General features: G+C 34.7%; 1 protein-coding gene across 1 annotated transcript; it reads left to right on the top strand.

Moving 5' to 3' along the window:
* The first annotated feature begins 616 nt into the window (after positions 1–616).
* LOC128227272 (cysteine-rich hydrophobic domain-containing protein 2-like) lies at positions 617–19813 on the top strand. The gene is made up of 6 exons (XM_052937642.1): positions 617–767; positions 6161–6215; positions 8682–8837; positions 9781–9837; positions 12053–12112; positions 16604–19813. Exons 1-6 carry the CDS (start codon positions 652–654, stop codon positions 16652–16654), a joined length of 495 nt encoding a protein of 164 aa, XP_052793602.1. The 5' UTR covers positions 617–651; the 3' UTR covers positions 16655–19813.
* Positions 19814–24169: the final 4356 nt, after the last annotated feature.

Raw genomic sequence — 24169 nt, 5'->3', positions numbered from 1 at the left:
TATAAATCAATACAGGTTACGTTTACATTCCAAATAAAACGGTTGTAATAAGCATACCATTTTCACTAACAGCTGCCACATGTCTAAGACAGTTTAATGTTACTCATTAAAAAACAGCAACAACATATTGTATGTATAAGTTTATATAAAGTTTAACTTGTCAATAATTATGAAAACACTTAATACTTCTTCATGTTTTTCTTGGCAAAATTTAATACATTCTTCCAACCCAAACCGCAGCAATTCTCAAGGCATGATAACATGATAATTTGAACTTAGATTCTCGGTCAGTTAGGGGATTAATGTGTAACTGAAGTTGACTCTCGTGTAGAAATGAAAAGTGGAAAAAACGGCTGGTATTTCTTGGCATGATACATATATAATACTTCGTATCCAATGTTGTCAGATCGAAGAAAATTCAGTTGTGTCTAGCTTACCAAAAATGTTTTGTTTTTCCCTCACCCAAACCTGGGTCCGTGATAAAATGTATAGCCAATTGGATGAAGCAATCAATCAACCCGTGCCACGGACCGTGATCGTGCTGCGGAAAATGGATGGATAGTGCGGCGTGGGATTTTACAATAATATACATTCCGCAAGAACGTCATCAGTCTTTGTGCACTGCGTCAATACACATCACACACCAAAACAATGGCAGACTTCGACACAATTTATGAAGAAAACGACGAAGAATCAAATAATTCTGCCGAATACGTGTTACCAGTGCCAGATCCTATAATCATAAGAGGTGCTGGTAACATCACATTGTAAGTGGTTTATTTTGTATGTTCATGGTTGTTACTTAATCGCTAAATTCCAAGCTGTGATTGTGCGGTCCATAGAATTACCGGAATCCCCTTATTACCGGAATCCACCGGAATCTACCATAATCTAATTAAATTATACTTAAATGTTGTTTGTGGGTGTTTTTAAGCTTTAATATATGTAATGTACTAAGAGGTATACCTTTATAATCATATTTCCATATACAGAAAGTGACAAGGATTCCGGTAGTTTGCTGGTCGGATTGCCGATTATAACGATTTGACCAAGCTACCGGAATCCCCTGAGAAATAATAATTAAACTTTACTGAAATTTTGTTGGTACCAAAATCTAATTAAACTATACGTAAATGTTGTTTGGGGTATTTTTAAGCTTTAATATATGTAATGTTCTACGAGGTACACCTTTATAATCATATTTCCATATACAGAAAGTGACAAGGATTCCGGTAGTTTGCAGGTCGGATTGCCGATTATAATGATTTGACCAAGCTACCGGAATCCCCTGAGAAATAGTAATTAAACTATACTTGAATGTTGTTTGGGGTGTTTTTAAGCTTTAATATATGTTATGTACTAAGAGGTATACCTTTATAATCGTAAACTACCGGTATCCTTGTCATTTTCTGATTAAAATTTTACTTTATTCTATATTCAAGCATTAAAATACTTGAAATAGTATTGAAATTTAGTTATTTTAGTAATTCACAGGGGATTCCGGTAGTTTGGTCATAACATAACCAGCGGCAAACTACCGGAATCCTTGTCACTTTCTGATTAAAATTTTACTTTATTCTATATTCAAGCATTAAAATACTTGAAATAGTATTGAAATTTAGTTATTTTAGTAATTCACAGGGGATTCCGGTAGTTTGGTCATAACATAACCAGCGGCAAACTACCGGAATCCTTGTCACTTTCTGATTAAAATTTTACTTTATTCTATATTCAAGCATTAAAATACTTGAAATAGTATTGAAATTTAGTTATTTTAGTAATTCACAGGGGATTCCGGTAGTTTGGTCATAACATAACCAGCGGCAAACTACCGGAATCCTTGTCACTTTCTGATTAAAATTTTACTTTATTCTATATTCAAGCATTAAAATACTTGAAATAGTATTGAAATTTAGTTATTTTAGTAATTCACAGGGGATTCCGGTAGTTTGGTCATAACATAACCAGCGGCAAACTACCGGAATCCTTGTCACTTTCTGATTAAAATTTTACTTTATTCTATATTCAAGCATTAAAATACTTGAAATAGTATTGAAATTTAGTTATTTTAGTAATTCACAGGGGATTCCGGTAGTTTGGTCATAACATAACCAGCGGCAAACTACCGGAATCCTTGTCACTTTCTGATTAAAATTTTACTTTATTCTATATTCAAGCATTAAAATACTTGAAATAGTATTGAAATTTAGTTATTTTAGTAATTCACAGGGGATTCCGGTAGTTTGGTCATAACATAACCAGCGGTTAACTATCGGAATCCTTATCCATATTCCTTAAATACAGACTTATACTCATTATAGTCGTTGTATACTGACATGAAACTACCGGAATCCCCGTACCCTTTCAGATAGTATGTACGTACATACGCTCATAATGATATATAATGGGTAGTAAATAATTAAAACACCACCAAACATTTATATAGACTAAAACAATATTAAGTTTTAAATTTAAAGTTATTTCGCAGGGGATTCCGGTGGATTTTGGTAATTAGGGAGATTCCGGTAATTCTATGTACCCGTGATTGTGAAATGTTACAATATATTTTTTTACCTTAGACAAGGCTTGGTCGTGACTTGTCGTTCATACGGGCGTATGAAACGTTTGTTAAAAAAGAAAAAAAACTAAACAAAAGCTATGAAATTTTTGTACAGGGTGATTATAATAGAAAGATATGTCATAATTGTAATTAGTCTAAAATAATAGACGTGTAATACGGGATTCTTTCAATCCCTAACAACTAAAGTCTAAACAGGAATTTGCAAAAAACAGAGCTGTTTGAAAAATATTGAAATTGATGAAGTGATGTATTTTATGGTTGAAATGGATAATAACAGTTTATATTCACAATGCACTAAACAAGCATTTAATGCATTAAAACACATTATTTACCTTTCCAATAAAACGAAAGTTGACTGATACCGACAACAATTATGCCAAGCAGAACAACTCGACCCAGTCATAATAACTCAGCCACCTCCGAGAAGGTTCGAGATAAACTTGTAAATACAATCGTTACAACTAAGCAATGGCCAAAATGTTCCGATTGTTGTTAAATTGTGAACCGCAGCTTTGCAGGTGCCCGTCATGTATATATCATTATGTTTTGACAGAATGAAATGAAGAAAACCAGTCAAACTCATAATTATTCGTTGGATATTTTTTTGTGTACCATTATACAAAATAACATTATATGGTAATAGTTCTTGTTTTTATGATATTCTATAGATGCAATATGCATGAACCCGAAATCCCTATTGGAATATCTATCCACTTTTCTTACTAAACAATTTGTACATAAAGGATTTGCCATCTCAAAAATTGTAAAAAAAATCCGTCAACATGCAATTATTTAAACTAAATAGTAATAAGGTAGCGATTAATAATTATATATTATGAATGAATGATTGATTAAGTGAGACATACTGTAGACACAGGGGCAGGGTGCGTTGTTATGACACACTCTTTATAATGGCCACACCCCCTACCCACCCAAAAAATCAAAATAAGAAAAAAAACAGGCTTGTTAATAATGATAGGGACCTGTAAGAAGTAATAATAGTGAATTATCATCTAAAACTTTTATTCTATACTCTGTAAGGGGTGACAACATGCCCCTGTATTTCCTTAAATTTGCCAAGATGGCCATGTTCAAGAGGCCATAATTTTGTGAAAGGGAAGGCCCTTGTGCCTGATTTAAAAATGTTTTAACAGAATTGTTCCTGATGTGACTCTTTTCTTGAAATTAATAATTATTAAAAAATAAATAAAATATACTTAACCCTATACATAAAAACATGTTTTTAAAAGCCTGTTTTAAAAAACAGGACATATAATAGTTTCACCTGCAGCATATTGCCGGGAGGCGTCAAGTATGTTGTCCAATCAATAGCTTTAGAACCCTTTGTCCAATCAGGTGAGCGATATAGGGCCATCTTGACCCTCTCGTTTTATGAAGGAATTGGGCGCCTAAAGGCAAAACAGGCTTTCTGAAACATTTGTTATGAGACTGTCTCCCAGACTCTTGGTGATTATCACATGATGAAATTAATTTTCAATTAAATTTTTTATGTAAAATATATTTTAAGTCACAAATTTGTGTGATTTTCACATGGATGTTACTTTATAACTTTGATGGTAGAATATGAGACACTAGAATTTATTACAGGTGTCTTTTATGTATCTTGTGTAGCAATAAACAAATTCATGGTTATGTCTGGCATTAAAGATTATAGATTGTGTACATTATTCTGTTACCAAGGTGACCTGCACCGGACGCCAATTATATAACAATATTAGTGCACATTTTTATTGTATCTTCTAGCCCAATTTTAAAATAATTTAAAAAAATCTTCCTTAAGTAGGTAACCATCTATCAAATTCCTCCACCCCATGTTGATTCATAAAAAGACATGGCTACCAGGGCTACTATTCACTGTATGTCTATATGGAAAACTTTGAAAATCTCTTCAGAAACCATTGGCCCGATTTTAAATCATTGTTTTTATCGAAATCATTTATTAATTTTTTTATTTATTATTACAGTAAAACTGCCGTTGTTCGAGAACTTGTGGTTAGTCGAGGTTGAAGCTTTGTCCCGACCATTATGCCTTTATTTTTCATATAAAATATCCTGAAGCTGGAGCGAAACATAAATAAGTCCAGGAGTTAAGCACTATTGCTAGTCCCAAATACACAAATCATGTGCAAAACCTTATGATTACCTCTAGTTCATTATTTTACATATTTTCCCGAAAGCATGTTCTAAAATAAACAAAAAATTGCTAGGTGTTAAAATTTTTGCAATTCGATTATGAAATTGCTGTAGGCACCTGAGAGTTATTGCCCTTTAATTATAGATATTACCTATTGCTCTTGTTCAATCAATTACTTTACAAAACAATTGTCCAATCATCACCAAATTTAGTCAGAATGTGTATTGGCATAATTATACCTTGGACTAAGGTTTGATAACTAGGCAACGCTGTAGTCACCTGAGAGTTGTTGCCCTTTAATTATAGACATGTATAGAGCACCATTACAGTTATACTCAGGTGAGCAATATAGGTGTACCTTGGTCCTCTTGTTTATTTTATTGTTCTTAAAAGGCACATTTCATTTCTAAGACAAAGCAACGTATGGTCGAGCGAACTGTCCTAAGATTAGTGCTTGTTTGTGTTAAAGCTGACATCCATAGCCCTGGCAAAGTATGAATATGCTTTCAAATATACGTTTGAATAAAAGTTTTTATGGTACCAGTAACATTGTTAGTTACAGACCTGACGCTGTCAGGGAGGATTATTTGAATCTACTTGATAATCTTTCCATCACCAGTTTGTAGTATGAATTTCCCTAGCAATGATACAATTTCTGATAATGCATGGATTGTTGTTCTGGTTTGAACATAATGCAAAACTGTCTGTTATATAAACATTTAAAAATATGTTTTTCACTAGAACAAGAACTTTAATATTCATTTAGTCTTATTCATTTTATTTCTCATGCACAATACACTGCTTTTTTCATACGTTTAAGAAAATGTATGAAGGCCCAGAATTTGAATATTTTGATGTAAACCAGGTGTCAGACAAAATGGGTTCTAAAATGTTTTGTTTGAGCTGCAATGTTTGAAATAATTCCCTTGTTATTTAAATCACATGCATGCTATTAGGAACTTGTTTGTCTGATTAGCACAGTAGTTAGCGCACTGACTTTTCACCTAGATGACATGCGTTCGATTCCCGACCTGGACACATGTGAGTTTGGTTTGTGATCACCAAAAATCAGACAAATTTAGTATAGTTAGTTTTTTTGGCAATTTTTCATGGCCCATGTACAGCTTTTTTTTCATTATATTTTTCTGCAATTAGAATTCTTTCAAAAGATACCACAATACAAAGGGGCAACCAGGAATCCAACATTAATTGATTTGTGTATCTGATACCTTAACTCAGGCGGGATCTTTTTGTGAATAATTGAAATAAATACAGCTTGTATTAAAAAAGATAAAAACATAAATAAAAAAATAGTATCTACTGTACATTTGAAGCATATTGGATAGTATATTTAAATTGAGAAATAATGTTAATTCTTTCTTATAAATGTATTTAGTTATGTGAAAGATTTTGTGTATTTGCAGGTTTGGATTAAGCAACCGATTCAATGCAGAATTTCCCACCCACCTAAACGGAAAGGTACTGATTACGTCAAACAAAAAAAGTGATTTTTATGAATTGAATGAGTTAAATGTATTCCTCTACATGTTAACAGAAGGAAAGCAGTGGCATTTTGATGATGCAAGTTAAGTTTTATCTTGACTTTTCGAAGAAAAAGAAGACCTATACTACTCACCCTGGTGGCAGTGGCATGCCTTGATAAAGGTTTTGCATGTTAGCACGTTTAAGTCATTAATTCAATAAATCTATCATGGATTGTATTGAAACTTTGGATATGTGTCATATGTGCCTGTAATTAATTAAGTTTAATAACACTGCTTTGAATATAATGCAAATTACAGGCCTTTATTATTTGACTCAGAAATTCTGGTTAAGGTTTTGCATGTAAGCACACATATCTTAATATATGTAACCACATTTAATTCATTATCTTAGCAAATACATCATGTATTGCATTGAAACATTATACATGTGAACCCAACTATCCAACTTACTCTATTAATCAAGTAATGTAAATAATGGCCCTTTATTATTCAGCTTAAAAATAAGTGTTAAGGTTTTGCAGGTTAGCACACATAGGTTTGTATCACAGCAACTACGTGATGTATTGCATTGTGATTTTATACATTAGTACTCAACGATTAATCATACTTAATAATAATCAAGTTGGATATCTCTTTTGCATATTATGTAAATTATGGCCATTCATTATTCCACGTCAGGTTAAAATTTTGCATGTAATACTAATCCATGCATGTTTCACCAAAACTTTGCAATTCTAAAACTTAAATGGGTAGAATAGTTGATCACACTGTCTCTAAGGCCCCTCTCATTGCGAAAAAGTATCCTTATAGAGTTAGAATAATTGATCAGGCTGTCTCTATGGCAGCTCTCATTGCGAAAAAGTATCCTTATAGAGGTAGAATAATTGATCAGGCTGTCTCTATGGCCCCTCTCATTGCGAAAAAGTATCCTTATAGAGGTAGAATAATTGATCAGGCTGTCTTTATGGCCCCTCTCATTGCGAAAAAGTATCCTTATAGAGGTAGAATAATTGATCAGGCTGTCTCTATGGCCCCTCTCATTGCGAAAAAGTATCCTTATAGAGGTAGAATAATTGATCAGGCTGTCTTTATGGCCCCTCTCATTGCGAAAAAGTATCCTTATAGAGGTAGAATAATTGATCAGGCTGTCTCTATGGCCCCTCTCATTGCGAAAAAGTATCCTTATAGAGGTAGAATAATTGATCAGGCTGTCTTTATGGCCCCTCTCATTGCGAAAAAGTATCCTTATAGAGGTAGAATAATTGATCAGGCTGTCTCTATGGCCCCTCTCATTGCGAAAAAGTATCCTTATAGAGGTAGAATAATTGATCAGGCTGTCTTTATGGCCCCTCTCATTGCGAAAAAGTATCCTTATAGAGGTAGAATAATTGATCAGGCTGTCTCTATGGCCCCTCTCATTGCGAAAAAGTATCCTTATAGAGGTAGAATAATTGATCAGGCTGTCTTTATGGCCCCTCTCATTGCGAAAAAGTATCCTTATAGAGGTAGAATAATTGATCAGGCTGTCTCTATGGCAGCTCTCATTGCGAAAAAGTATCCTTATATGGGTAGAATAATTGATCAGGCTGTCTTTATGGCCCCTCTCATTGCGAAAAAGTATCCTTATAGAGGTAGAATAATTGATCAGGCTGTCTTTATGGCCCCTCTCATTGCGAAAAAGTATCCTTATAGAGGTAGAATAATTGATCAGGCTGTCTTTATGGCCCCTCTCATTGCGAAAAAGTATCCTTATAGAGGTAGAATAATTGATCAGGCTGTCTCTATGGCAGCTCACATTGCGAAAAAGTATCCTTATAGAGGTAGAATAATTGATCAGGCTGTCTCTATGGCAGCTCTCATTGCGAAAAAGTATCCTTATAGAGGTAGAATAATTGATCAGGCTGTCTCTATGGCAGCTCTCATTGCGAAAAAGTATCCTTATAGAGGTAGAATAATTGATCAGGCTGTCTCTATGGCCCCTCTCATTGCGAAAAAGTATCCTTATAGAGGTAGAATAATTGATCAGGCTGTCTTTATGGCCCCTCTCATTGCGAAAAAGTATCCTTATAGAGTTAGAATAATTGATCAGGCTGTCTCTATGGCAGCTCTCATTGCGAAAAAGTATCCGGATAAGTAAGCATGAAACAAATGAATAATTATGCATCTATGGTAATGCATATGCAAAATAATTAGACTTTTAAGGGGTACTTTAAAATGTAAAAATGCAAATGGTTGATTAATTGATATTTTAGTGAAAAAAATACTGAAATAAACTCCCACGGTGCTTTGTTATACTTTTGTATTTGTATTATTATCGTCATGTTTTTATAATGTAATTATTATGTTTAAAAAAAATGATACAACTGTGTAAATTGATATTACATTTCATATTAGATTTCATTATCTAAGTTCTGACAGTTAAGGTTCTCCCATTTGGCAGGTTGCCCCCGAGGAGTTTCGTGAGACAGTGTTGCGTATCAACAGCACATTGAAGAAGGCGTTGCCGGTGAACGTAAAGTGGCTATTGTGTGGATGTATTTGCTGCTGCTGCACCCTTGGCTGCTCCCTCTGGCCCGTTGTCTGCCTTAACAAGAGGGTATGCAGTTAACATAGCAAATTGGCATTCTGTACATTGTATGTTATAAAGAGATAGAGGCCAGTTTTACTTGAAACAGTTCATTTACTTATCCAGAATTTTGCACCATTCAATGAAACATGCCGACCTCTTGTTCAGGTTTAACAAAGTTTGATATACGAGGGAGCATTTATACAAAAAGCAAACTTGTTGGAAACTGTATTGTACACAAGTATTATCTTCCAAATATATTGTGTATTGAAATAATATTGTTGTAAATACAACTTTATTTATTCTGTTTGAACTTTTTTTTTACATCTAGCAGCAGTCTGTCTACAAAGGACTGAGATGTTTGAAATGCTATGTTTATATTAAAAGCTTATGCGTTCCTATTTCAGCTGATCTGTTGGAGGTTATCAACCTTAAACACATTCTTTATTTTTTACCCTTTTTTTTGTAGAATAAAACAAACATGACTATGTTAAAATATTATCTGACAGCATGACCATTATTTTTTTATTAAAAGACACAGATTTCTTCACCATATTGAAATTACTTCAACATTATATAGCTACATGGGTAAGAGTGGTATTATTTACAGATATTGATAAATTGTTTCATATTTGATAATTTATTGGCTTCATCTTTATGTCTAATGTGCTTTTCAACACTAACACTATTGGCATGTGAAAATGTGGAATTTTTGGAAATTGCCATTTTAAGCACTTCCAAAAAAATACCCCAGGGGTGAAATTGCCCATTATGGTTTAGTTCCTCATGGCCAATTTTTAGCATTTAAATGCAACATATGGAAATTAAGCTGTGTAATAGGGCATTGTTGAAGCTTTAAAATGGGGTTATCTACTATCTGTATAATGTACCGTATTTTGATTGTAAAAACATGCACAGTAATACCAGCCAATAATAATTGATAAATGAAATTCTTATCATGGAATATTTTCAGACGAGACATTCAATGGAGAAAGTTCTGGACTGGGAAAACAGCCATTTATATCATAAGGTAATTTGCCCAAGAATGCCATTATGTGATAAAGTCAAGGGCCCATTAGATTGTTCTTGATTTGGAATTAGGTGGACTGTGCTCTTCAAATCACATGTATTTTGCCTGACCTTGTTGTCTGGTGTACGGTAAAATGTATCACCATGTTTGTGTTGTTTGGTTGTAGTTATGGTATTTTATTTGTTGCCTTCTTGGTTTGACTGTATTTCATTGTTGAGACAGCCATAACACTTTTGTTTGGCTTTGGATATTTTTAGCTCAACTGAGCACTGCGTACTCAAAGTAAGCTATACTCTTGCCCTATGTCCAGCATATGGCATCAACATGTTTAACCTTCTTGTCAGAAGCCATAAGATCCATACCCTAAATATTTTGTATGCCTTCTCATAAAATTATAGTGGTTCTTAATTAAGATTGTTCAAATCATGTCCTTCGGGTCAAAGTGACCCCTATAAGTTTTCTTTATGCTAAAATATTTTTTTGGAAATCATTTCTGAAACAGCATGGCTCATATTTGGTATGCAGCCTCATGAACTGGTTCTTCACCAAAATAGTCCAAATAATGCTCCTGGGGTCAAAGCTGGCCATGCACCTTTGTTCTCAGGTTTTCTATATACTTATACAGTAAAATCTTTTCCTTGGTCCTTGAGGACCGTCCAGGAGGATTTTTCCATCCGAGTTAGTCCCAAGACCTACCATGTTGGCCCCAGAAAGGTCTGTAGTGGTATCGTGTTGATCCTGGCTTATCCAGCATGATGAATGCTGTGGTGGTACCGTGGTTGACTTAATTTTACCCCGGATCAAGTTATCGCTTGTTCCGGGGTGTCCCGTGTTCGGTCCAGCTTCTGTGCGACTGTAGCTTAAGCTACCACTTTCTTCTATAATAGCCAATGACATTCTTGGCACCAATGACTTCCTTAGCAACCAATGACTTCCTAAGCAACCACTGACTTTTAAGCTGCTGGTCCCATGTTGGTGATTGTGATATGTTTGTCCTTGTTTACTATTGGTATTTAATGAATAGGAAGTAAGTTAAGACAATGGGATTTACATATTCATGACTGAAACGTCCAATTAGCCAATGGCAGAACAGTGTGATAAAGTCATTTGTTCTCACTCAGTGGCATGACCTATCATAATCAGTCAGCCATCCCCAGCAAGTGAAATAATTGAGCTTTCTGTCTTGTTCTATTTTAAATAATTATCAGAGTGTGACCATGTATAACTGTGTAGTGTATATTTTCATGAATTATTATATAACCATGCCACTTTACATAGAGCAGTATAAAGCATAGTTTATTGAACTTTTAAACTTTTGTTTATTTTTTTGTTCTTTCGATAAAACCCACTCGGGAAATTTAGTGATATTGAATTAATTGCACTCACAACTCAAACATTTCTCACATTTTGGGAGTATGCAAGTCCAAATTCAAACTCTGATATGTTCCAGCCATAACATTGAACATTATACTTATGGGATTTCACACAAACTTGATTTGTATGTGAGTGTGGCCTTCAATTATTTAACATATGGGATTCAAATTGTAAGTATTAAAAATCTTTCTGATTTTGTTACTTGTGTTTAAGATACAAAGTACCTTACCTTGTTTAATAGTGAACCAATGGCTGATTATTGATTAAACTACTTAAGTTTCTTAAATGAATACAGTCATTAGTTATTAAATGAAAGCCAAAGGGTTTGATATTATTAATGTTTTACACTTTGATAAAAAGCCTCATTAACTAGGATAGATTCAGTCTTCTTCCTTTATGCACATCAGTCATTGTCAACAATGTTTCGGATTCAATCATCCAATAGATGGTGTTTAAATGTTGGTCTCCAGCTCACACTCCCATGTTCCTTGTTCTACTACAATGTACTTTCTTTTGATTTTCAATAACACTCATTGTGGTTGCTTGACAATTAAGTTTTTAAATCATTCATCAATTGTTTATTTCTGTTCCCAATTAATTTTATGATCTTCCCCCAAAACCCTATGTACTGGTATTTTGTACATTGACATTGATATTTCTGTTACTGTTGTTCACAAGAATGTGATCTTTCTGAAATTTTGATGTAAAGAACTGAATGTGATATTTCTGTTAATGTTGATGAAAAGATTGTGATCTTTCTGTAAATGTTGATGAAAAAAATGTGATCTTTTTGTAAATGTTAATAAAAATGTAATCATTCTGTAACTGTTTATTGTTTCAGCTTGGTTTACACTGGCGATTATCAAAGCAAAGATGTGATAGCAGCAGCATGATGGAATATGTAAGTTGGTCTCATCACAAGTTGTTATGCCCCCCTTTGAAGAAGAGGGGGTATGTTGCTTAGCACATGACGGTTGGTAGGTCGATCTGTGGACTTCAAATTTGACTTGGAGGTAGGGAGTGACCAGAAAATGACCTGTATTGATTTTGATGTCATATGGTCAAAAATCAAGGTCACATTAAATTGTCTGAGTCATATATCAACAATGCCTTGACCTGTGGACCTTAAACTTGACTTGGAGGCTAGGTTTGACAAGAACATGACCCCTTTTCATTTTGAAGTCATCTGGTCAAAAGTCACAGTGACCTTGAAGATGAAAAGCTTGTCCGAGTGATAATTTGACACATCGACCTCAAACCTGACTATGAGGTTGAGCATCATGACCAGTAGATGACCCCTTTTGATGATGAGGTCATTGGGCTATAGGTCAAGAACATTGAACGCAAAAACTTATCCGACTGATAACTCGACAATGCCTGGACCTATGGTCCTCAAACTTGACATGAAAGTTGGATGGGGACAGTAGATGACCCCTATTGAATTTGGGGTTACCGGATCAAAGGTCACTATGATTGTGACCGCAAAAAATCTTGTCTGAGTGATAACTCGTCAATGCCTGGACTGATGGCTCTCAAACTTGAATTCGAGTTTGGGCATGACCAGTCCATGACCCCTAATGATTTTAAGGCCAGAGTAATAACTGCGAAATGTCTGGATCTATGGTCCTCAAACTTAACTTGGAGTTTGGGCATGACCAGTAGATGACCTATTGATTTTTGGGTTATCAGGTCAAAAGGTCGAGGTGTCTGCCTGTGAATGCAAAAAACTTGTCCAAGTGATAACAAGACCATGCTTAGACCTATGGCTCTCCAACTTGACATGGAGGTTGGGCTTGACATGTAGATGACCAGTGTAGATTTTGGGACATCAGGTCCAAAGGTCAAGGTCACAATGACCTGTACCAATGGTCCTGAAACTTGTCCCTTGGGTTGAGCGTGAATTAAGATGAGTTTTTTAGCTCGACTATTCGAAGAATAAGGAGAGCTATCCTAGTCACCCGAGCGTCGGCATCGGCGTAACCACTTATGTTAAAGTTTGGATACCACCTCAAATATTTTCAAAGTCCATTGACATATGGCTTTGAAACTTTGCACACTTGTTCACCATTATGCCCCCAAACTGTGCACAGGAGGAGGTAATTTTATCAAGCATTTTGACAAAATTATGCCTCTTTTTATGCCCCCGAAGGTGGGCATATTAAAATCGCACCATCTGTCCGTCCGTCCGACTCAATAACTCAGAATATTATGGACAGATTTTAAAATAACTTGCCACATGTGTTCGGCATACCAAGACGACGTGTTGCGTGCAAGAACCGTGTCCCTACCTCTAAGTAAGGTCAAGGTCACACTTAGGTGTTTATTCCTAATGGAATGCTGCATATAATGACATAGAGTATAGGTTGTCGTGTCCGGGCTGTAACTTTCCTTTGTATGGACAGATTTTGAAATAATTTGCCACATGTGTTCGGCATACCAAGACAATGTGTCGCGTGCAAGAACCGTGTCCCTACCTCTAAGGTAAAGGTCACACTTAGTGTTTATTCACAACGGCATGCTGCATATAAGGACATAGAGTATAGGTTGTCGTGTCCGGGCTGTAACATTCCCTTGTATGGACAGATTTCAAAAGAACTTGCCACATGTGTTTGGCATACCAAGATGACGTGTCACGTGCAAAACTTGTGTCCCTACCTCTTAGGTCAAGGTCACACTTAGTGTTTATTCACAATGGAATGCTGCATATAAGGACATAGAGTATAGGTTGTCGTGTCCGGGCTGTAACTTTCCCTTGAATGGACAGATTTTAAAATAACTTGCCATATGTGTTTGGCATACCAAGACGACGTGTCGGGTGCAAGACCCGTGTCCCTACCTCTTAGGTCAATGTCACACTTAGTGTTTATTCACAACGGCATGCTGCATATAAGGACATAGAGTATAGGTTGTCGTGTCCGGGCTGTAACTTTCCCTTGTATGGACAGATTTCAAAAGAACTTGCCACATGTGTTTGGCATACCAAGATGACGTGTCACGTGCAAGAACTGTGTCCCTACCTCTAAGGTCATGGTCACACTTAGGTGTTTATTCACAATGGAATGCTGCATATAAGGACATCGAGTATAGGTTGTCGTGTCCGGGCTGTAACTTTCCCTTGTATGGACAGATTTTAAAATAACTTGCCACATGTGTTCGGCATATCAAGAAGACGTGTCGTGTGCAAAACTTGTGTCCCTACCTCTTAGGTCAAGGTCACTATTAGTGTTTATTCACAATGGAATGCTGCATATAAGGACATAGAGTATAGGTTGTCGTGTCCGGGCTGTAACTTTCCCTTGAATGGACAGATTTTAAAATAACTTGCACATATGTTCGACATACCAAGACGACGTGTCACGTGCAAGAACCGTGTCCCTACCTCTAAGGTCAAGGTCACACTTAGGTGTTTATTCACAATGGAGTGCTGCATATAATGACATAGAGTATAGATTGTCGTGTCCGGGCTGTAACTTTTCCTTGTATGGACAGATTTTAAAATAACGCCACTTGTGTTCGGCATACCAAGACGACGTGTCGCATGCAAGATCAGTGTCCCTATTTCTTATGTCAAGGTCACACTTTAGTGTTTATTCACAATGGAATGCTGCATATAAGGACATAGAGTATAGGTTGTCGTGTCTGGGCTGTAACTTTCCCTTGTATGGACAGATTATAAAATAACTTGGCACATGTGTTTGAATTACCAAGACGACGTGTCACGTGCAAGAACCGTGTCCCTACCTCTTAGGTCAAGGTCACACTTAGGTGTTTATTCACAATGGAATGCTGCATATAATGACATAGAGTATAGATTGTCGTGTCCGGGCTGTAACTTTCCCTTGTATGGACAGATTATAAAATAACTTGGCACATGTGTTTGAATTACCAAGACGATGTGTCCGGTGCAAGACCCGTGTCCCTACCTCTAAGGTCAAGGTCACACTTAGTGTTTATTCACAATGGAATGCTGCATATAAGGACATAGAGTATGTTTGTCGTGTCCGGGCTGTAACTTTCCTTTGTATGGACAGAATTTAAAATAACTTGGCACATGTGTTTGAATTACCAAGACAACGTGTCGCGTGCAACAACTGTGTCCCTACCTCTAAGGTCAAGGTCACACTTAGGTGTTTATTCACAATGGCATGCTGCATATAAGGATACAGAATATTGGTTGTTATGTCCGGGCTGTAACTTTTTCTTGTATGGACAGATTTTAAAATTACTTGCCACATGTGTTCGACATACCAAGACGACGTGTCACGTGCAAGACCCATGTCCCTACCTCTAAGGTGAAAGATACACTTTGTGTTTATTCACAATGGAATGCTGAATATAAGGACATAAGAATGTAGGTTGTCAAGTGTGGGTGGTATTTTTTTATGTTCAGAGGCAATTTAAAATAACTTGCCATATGTATTTGTTTGATCTTTAACTTTTCATGTACTGACCTTGTTCATAGGTCAATGTCACATTCGGGGGCATTCGTCACATACTGTGACAGCTCTTGTTCTACTTAGAATTTTCGTTTAAGTTTGCGTACCACCTCAAATATTCTCAAAGTCCATTGACATCTGGCTTTTAAACGTAGCACGCTTGTTCACCATCATGCCCCCAACCTGTACACAGGAGGAGGTCACTGTATCAAGCATTTTGACAGAATTATGCCCCTTTATCGACTTAGAATTTACATTAAAGTTTGTGTACCACCTCAAATATTTTCAAAGTCCATTGACATCTGGCTTTGAAACTTCGCACGCTTGTTCACCATCATGCCCCCAACCTGTACACAGGAGGAGATCACTGTTTCAAGCATTTTGACAGAATTATGCCCCTTTATCGACTTAGAATTTACATTAAAGTTTGTGTACCACCTCAAATATTTTCCAATTCAATTTATGTAAATATCTCAGCACATCATGTATTGCATTGAAATCTAATCTAACAGGACATTGACAGTGATCCTGCTACCAGGAGCATTCATGTTTTTTTTTAAAATGTGAACGAAACTCTTTCTTTCTGTAAGTTTGGTGAAAATAACTTTGATCAACTTTGATTTTTATATTAAACCATTATATATTTTGATTCTCTGTATGTTTAGTACTAAAGTATCGCCAGTTTTATTTGATAAGGATGTTGCTCATTTGAGAATTAGAAAATTGATACTGTCAAGGATTTTTTTTAACTCTGTAAAGTGAACAGCATTTTCAGAACAGAGATTGGTTGATTTAACTTAGAAAAAATAGGCAACTGAAACGTATTTAGATCATTTTAATGTATGTGAGTAATTGCTGAATCTGCTATGCTACATTTTTACTTTATATTACAGAGGTACATGTATTTATGAGGATGAATAAACAGGTACTGTATGAAATGATTATTTTCTCTACAGGTGCTGGTTGTAGAATTCATTCCAAAAGTTTCCATATTGCGGCCTGACTGAGGACTGTCATTGCCATGGAGCTGTTGCCAGGGTACTGCAGCATGGTTGCCATGTCAACCATTGTTACAGTAGTGTTCATTCTCCACTGCCTTGTGATGTAGACAAACCACCGGTTCCAAGCTTTACTGGGCTGGGCCAACACAATCTCAGAACTTTTTTGTAACAGTTCGCTTTCAGGTTGACTATAGTATTTATTTCTGTATTTATCTTTCTTGTACTTTATTGAACAGTAATTTTATGTTTATGCTTCAAATCTTTTGAGAATGTCTACATTTTGTTATGTTATTGTTACATGCTATTTTATGTGATATGCATCCCTCCATTTCATAAGATAAGATTAATTCTATCAATCTATGAGAAATAAATGCATGTCAGTTTGTGGCTTAAACTGAAGGATTTTCTGTTAGTCTTTTAAACTGTTCATGTGACACATACATTGACTCACCTGGAGTTATGTTCTTTCAAGACATTTCAAAAAAGAGAAAGTTAAATATATAGATATTTGCATGTTTATGAATTCTATTTATTCTTGTTTTATATTTTCTTGTGTGTTTTTTTCTTGAATCATAGAGGTACTAGCTTTTTTAAGATATATAAACAAAATTCAATTGTATGAGTTGATCAGCAGCGCTGCAACCCCCATTATTTGGTGAAGGTGAAATTTATTGTGATAGAACACTAAAACAAATCATTTACTTTTTTTATTATTTGCTTAAAAAAGATCAAGAATGACAATTAATTGTCCTGTTTCAGAAAAGGGCTCAAATTGTATGGGACTGTAGAGTATGTACATTTCGTATATGACTTCATTGACATTTTGTCCAAGCACTGTGTGCGCTCACATTTGATCTGGAGGTCGGTAGTGGGCTAAACTTTCAAAACAGGGAAAAATATCAAATTAAAATTTTCAGTTTTTCACTGTTTGAAACAGAAGGAATTTTGTTGTCATAATAACCGAATTGTGACCATTTAATTGTTGTTTGTGTTTGTATCATGAAATTGTTGTAACTTCATTGTTTTTTAAGGTTGACTGTTTTTTTGGTTTAACTCATGACTTCTGTGTTAAGTTTAAGTATCAAGTTTTATAATGTTACTCATAATACAACAAGAAACAAAAAATCATTCATTTTCTTCAGATACAAAATGACATTTGGTAAGCAGAGATTTTTTTTTATTTCGGCCTCATTAAAGTTTGTATCGGGAGCTAATCAATCTCCATTCAGTACTGTTTATGTCCTTTGTGTTTCTTTCAAGTGAAAGTACAAAGCTTAAGTTTACCTTAAAAGGTTGTAGCTCATGAATTTAAAATATAAATAGTTACAAATGTGATAACAAGGATTTGTTCATAGTTTTGATGGTTAACAAGTGCAATAGAAATTTACAATCAAATTTTGAAACAAAAACAATGGCTACTAGATGTCGATGATTACTAATCCAAGAATGAATTTCCCTAAACAAACACTTTATATATCCATGTTCTTCAAACTGTATGTATGTTATAATAATGGAAGGTTGAAATTATTTGTCTCAATGATTTATGTTGATCTCAGTGTAAGTTTGGACCAATATGTTTAGGGTTCAGTGCAAAACTGTTTTATCAAGTAAAAAATGTCAAAACAGTATAGTATAGTCTTCACACTTTTTGCATAATAGTCTCCCCTTTTCTCTAGTGTCAGCATTGTTAGAAAACATAATTACCTGCTAAAAAGCTGTAAAGATGTAAGACATATGATTTGTCATATCCTCTCGTCATACGGAACTTAAATTTAATGTAGCCAATATTTTTTTTCTGAAGTTCATTTGTATAAGAAATAATTTGTTAAAAAGGAATGATCACTTCAATGCCTTTTTTGGTTGTATGTTCATGAACAACATATTTACTGCATGGTTGGTGTTATTATGTGGAGGTTAGGGCTGTGTTATGTTATTGATAACCGATATGTTTGCAATACGGAACAGGAGTGATAGGTACTATCACCTACATGTACAGGCAATCATATCAATATTTTATTTTGTGTTATATGACATTTGTTTTATCCATTTTGAATGTATTCTAATAGTGATAGATATTTTCATTGACATTTTCGTTATTATGAACAAAATCATAATTTTGTATGTACATGCATTAACTTATTAACACTTTTCATCAGTTGAGGAAATTGCCCAATCAGAAAACATGGAGATTCCCTTTCTCTGATTCCCAATCGTGAAACATTTGTGAATTTGTTGCCCAATCATTTATTAAAATTGTTTTATTAGTGAGGATATAAGTATACAGACAATCCAAAACCATGGTTGTATACTAAAAGGATTGATCTAAAACTTTAACATTCAGATTTCTTTTTAAATTTACCCATACTTGAGATATTGGGGACAAACATGCGATTGTTTTTAAAATTTCAGTAGTAATAGTAGAAACATAAAACTGCAACATTTCCAAATTGGGAAACACTGAATAATGATTTGATTGTGCTCTTATAATGGCTATCAGTCCAACAAGGCCCTTTGGTTGCATTTGTCACATGACTGTGACTCTTCTTGTTTTCACCCTTGTTAGGTTTTCCTTCCCCATTGGGAAACAAGTGCTTCAAAATAATAAAACATAGTGAAAAAGTCTTGAGATATAAAAAATAAATAAATGAATTGTATAATGTTTGTTCCCGATTGGGAAACTCTGAAGGGGAAGCCCCTTGGTTTCCTATTGGGCAATTTCCAGCACTGTTCATTAATTATCATCGTCAATACAAATATGCAAAGTCTGTAAGTACAAATAAATTAATAAATTACTGATATGCCATATTTTCAGGTAATCAAAAATTTGAAGTTGATAAAAACATGGAATCTACATTAATTGCCATGCATTGTATTTGTTATTTTCAAACAAAACGCTGATCAAATATCGTGATATGTGCACGCCAATAATTGTAGAATACCAATCCATATTGGATTCTGGGAAAACCACAAAAATGGCTTACTAGTCAGATTTTGCATCACATGTTGCAATACTTAGCGCATCGTGCATTTGTGTGTGCAGTGTGGAAATTTTCAATATCTCCTTGATTCATGACAGTTTTGTTTGTATTTTAGTCTTCTTGATAGTAGATTTTGCTGAATTCAATGCAAAATGAAAATTATGAAATATTAAATGTTAAAAATGCATTTAGCTATGTTTTTAGTTTTTCCTTGTTTATTATTTGAATATAATTATGAAGTAAGAAAAAGATATGAATCAAGTGAAAAATGATGATTTGATAACTTGATTGTTGTGGTTTTACCAGTACCTTAAAAGTTTTACCCCCCCCCCCCCCCCCCCCAAAGATTGTACATTTGATAATTCAACAATGCCTGGACCTATGGTCATCAAACTTGACCCGAAGGTTGGGCCTGACCAGTAGATGACCTCTATGGATGTTAGGGATCATCGGGTCAAAGGTCAAGGCAACAGTGGCCTTGAACACAAAAAGTTTGTCTAAGTGGAAACTCGACAATGCCTACCTCCATAACCCTCAAACTTGACATTTAGGTTGGAGGGTGGCCAGTAGATGACCCCTATTGATATTGAGGTCAAAGGTCAAGCTCAAAACTCATATTGGTCAATAAAATTTACGTTTTATTTACTTATTCCCTGCTGCTAAGAGGATACATGTTTGTCTGCAATATCAGTCATCATCTGAACATGATTAAAAACTGTACCTACTCTCCTCACACTTTGAATGGTCATAATCTTAAAATGTTTCAAAGGCATCCAATGTCAATGACAAATCGCCCGTGCCAAATAAAAACGAAGCTTCATAAAAAGCACAGCTTTTTCTTTGCTAAAGCTGCGCTTTTTCTCCAAAGATGCGTTTTTTTTCAAAAGCTGTGCTTTTTCTTTGCTTTCTTCAAAAGCTTCGCAAAAGCTGTGTTTTTTTTCATGAAAGGTTCATTTTTTGTATAAAAGTTTCGCTTTTTGTAAAAAAAGCTTCACTAAACCTTCGTCTTTTGAAAAAAAGCTTCGTCTTTCTCTTTAAGCCATATTTACCGTAAACAAAAGCTTCATCTTTAACATAAAAGCTTTGTCTTTTGCATAAAAAGCTTCGTCTTTTTGAAATTTAAGATGGCCAATATTTATTGGAAAAGACAAAGCTTTTCAACCAAAGAAGAAGCTTTGAAAGAAAAGACTAAGCTTACTTTTTTGTATCTATTGCTTTGTAGGTGCACTTTTTTGCATTTTAAGTGTGTAATTCAAATAATAAGTGCTTTTTCTTTGCTGAAGATTTTTTTCTATTAAAAATTCTGCGTTTAATCTCAATTATTCATGTTCAAGTTAAGGATTTCTTTTATCAGCAGTAATTTAATTGTTTCAGTTTATCCATGTGTAAATCTACAATAACATAAAAAAATATTCAGTCATTCATGAAATTCATACTTTCTATCCCTTGATAAATGAATGAAATATGGAAAAAAAAGGGTTGAATCCAAAAATAAATTTATACATGGATGGATGAATGATTGATTGATTGATTGATTGATTGCATAAATGAATGACTAAATGAATGATGAATGTATGTGAATGTTTGATTGATTTACTGATTTATTGATTGATTGACTGGTGGATTGATTGATTGGTTGGTTGATTGATTAGTGATTGAATGAATGAATGAGTACATAAATGAATGAATGAATGAATGAATGAATGAATGAATGAATGAATGAATGAATGAATGAATGAATGAATGAATGAATGAATGAATGAATGAATGAATGAATGAAGATTTGAATAAATAATTGAACGAAGGAATGAATAAATAAATTAATAAATAATTAATAAATTGATTAATTAATTTACTAAATTAGTTACTTTGAAATGAATGGATGAATAAATGAATTACCAATTAAATGATTCAAATTAAAATAAAGAAAAGATATTTTTTAATTAATCAATGCAATAAATCATAATTATATAATATTATGCAAAATAATACACTTACCAAATAAACAGTTGTTATTTGCATGTAACTGAATATTCACATAATTCATATTACTTTAATTTCTATACATGTTATCATCATAGATCTTCATGCTTTGTTCATAAGTCATTCCCATGATAAGCCATATTTGTACAACAACCAATCAGAATCTCAGAACCAAATTTGAAATAGAGGCGGCCATTTTGTTGGGATTTCAGCAGGAAGGGTTGGATGTTTTAAAGGAATTAATGAATTTACCCAAATAACAACTATTGATAATTATAGGGATAAATTAAATACATTTATGATATAACTATCATAAGATCAGATGGACTATGATTTGGAATATGACAATCAATCTTTTGATATTTTGTAAAAGATGACTTGCACTACTGGTGAGTTCTTATAATATTCTGATCTTATACTTATTTTAGTTGTTTATCAATTACTTAATAACCTCAGTGACTATTTTCTTTAAAACTATGCCACTCTTTAACATGTTGGACTTATATTTCAAAATGATATCCAGTTCATAAAAATACAACGAAATTTATAAGATGTAGTTTTAAAACTCATTGATTTCTTGTGTTTACCCTTATATGGATAGATTAGAATATCTATCAAAATTTGCAGAATGTTTTTCCATTAAATGTATATCTGATAAGAATCAGTGTTGTTTTCAAAGGGGTAATAAAACTGCCATCTGCCAGATGGCCGACCAGATATTGAAAATTGGATTGAACAATTATGTAAAGTATTAATTAACAATCTGGTAGTTCACACTGTGTAATTTTATAATTGCTTCTACACCAACTAATGTAGTAAATAATTAGAAGATCTAAACAAAAATAAACATTGAATATAAAGTATAAATATTGATTTCAAACATTTAGAATATGCTTGCATGTGGTTTAATAGAGACTAAAGTATCAGTGAATAAAAATTGATATTCAATATCACATTTTAACATAGCAATAAAAGATCATAATGTTGTTTTTTTAATTCTTTATTTGGGAAGTTTTGCAATAAAAGGAATGAGAGTAAACTTGATTACTGTATATGTGATCTATCTTTATTAAAATCTATGTTTCTGTTTAGATTTTAATAACATCAGAAGTTGTTAGGGGGGAAGACCTCAGTTTTGAGGGTAAATACTGAAAAAAATGGCTTCTTAAAGCTGCATTTAAAAAAACAAAAACCTGAAGCTTTTTTCGCAAAAGTTGTGTTTTTTTTCTGGCTAAAACTGCACAAAGGTTCGCAATTTTTTTTTATTTAAAACGCAGTGCTTCTCAAAAGCTGCGCTTTTTCCCCCAAATAGGCACAAAGCTTCGCAAAAGCTGCGCTTTTTCAAACCAAAAAAGGCCAATACCGCACAAAGCTTCGCAAAATCTGCGCTTTTTTAAACAAAAAAGGCAGCTTTTGCGAAGAGCTGTGCTTTTTTGGCCAATACCGCACAAAGCTCCGCAAAAGCTGTGCTTTTTCAAACAAAAACACAGCTTTTGCGAAGAGCTGCGCTTTTTTGGCCAATACCGCACAAAGCTGCGCTTTTTCAAACAAAAAACACAGCTTTTGCGAAGAGCTGCGCTTTTTTGGCCAATACCGCACAAAGCTGCGCTTTTTCAAACAAAAAACACAGCTTTTGCGAAGAGCTGCGCTTTTTTGGCCAATACCGCACAAAGCTTCGCAAAAGCTGCGCGTTTTCAAACAAAAAACAGCTTTTGCGAAGAGCTGCGCTTTTTTGGCCAATACCGCACAAAGCTTCGTAAAAGCTGCGCGTTTTCAAACAAAAAACAGCTTTTGCGAAGAGCTGCGCTTTTTTGGCCAATACCGCACAAAGCTTCGTAAAAGCTGCGCTTTTTCAAACAAAAAACGCAGCTTTTGCGAAAAGCTGCGCTTTTTGTGGCATAAAGCTTCGCAAAAGCTGCGCTTTTTTTGGCCAATACCGCACAAAGCTGCGCTTTTCTGGTAAAAAAAACCGAAGGAGCTTCGCAAAAGCTGCGCTTTTTTAAACAAAAAAGGCAGCTTTTGCGAAGAGCTGTGCTTTTTTGGCCAATACCGCACAAAGCTCCGCAAAAGCTGTGCTTTTTCAAACAAAAACACAGCTTTTGCGAAGAGCTGCGCTTTTTTGGCCAATACCGCACAAAGCTGCGCGTTTTCAAACAAAAAACAGCTTTTGCGAAGAGCTGCGCTTTTTTGGCCAATACCGCACAAAGCTTCGTAAAAGCTGCGCGTTTTCAAACAAAAAACAGCTTTTGCGAAGAGCTGCGCTTTTTTGGCCAATACCGCACAAAGCTTCGTAAAAGCTGCGCTTTTTCAAACAAAAAACGCAGCTTTTGCGAAAAGCTGCGCTTTTTGTGGCATAAAGCTTCGCAAAAGCTGCGCTTTTTTTGGCCAATACCGCACAAAGCTGCGCTTTTCTGGTAAAAAAAACCGAAGGAGCTTCGCAAAAGCTGCGCTTTTTTGAAAAGCTGCGCTTTTTCAGTGAACAATTTAAAAGCTTCGCCAATACCGCATCGTTTTGCGAAGCTTTTAGGCTTTAGCGTCGTTTTGCGAAGCTTTTAGCACC

This window comes from Mya arenaria, chromosome 3 (assembly GCF_026914265.1).
Source record: "Mya arenaria isolate MELC-2E11 chromosome 3, ASM2691426v1".
Taxonomy (NCBI): domain Eukaryota; kingdom Metazoa; phylum Mollusca; class Bivalvia; order Myida; family Myidae; genus Mya; species Mya arenaria.
This window is presented reverse-complemented; position numbering and strand designations above follow the sequence as displayed.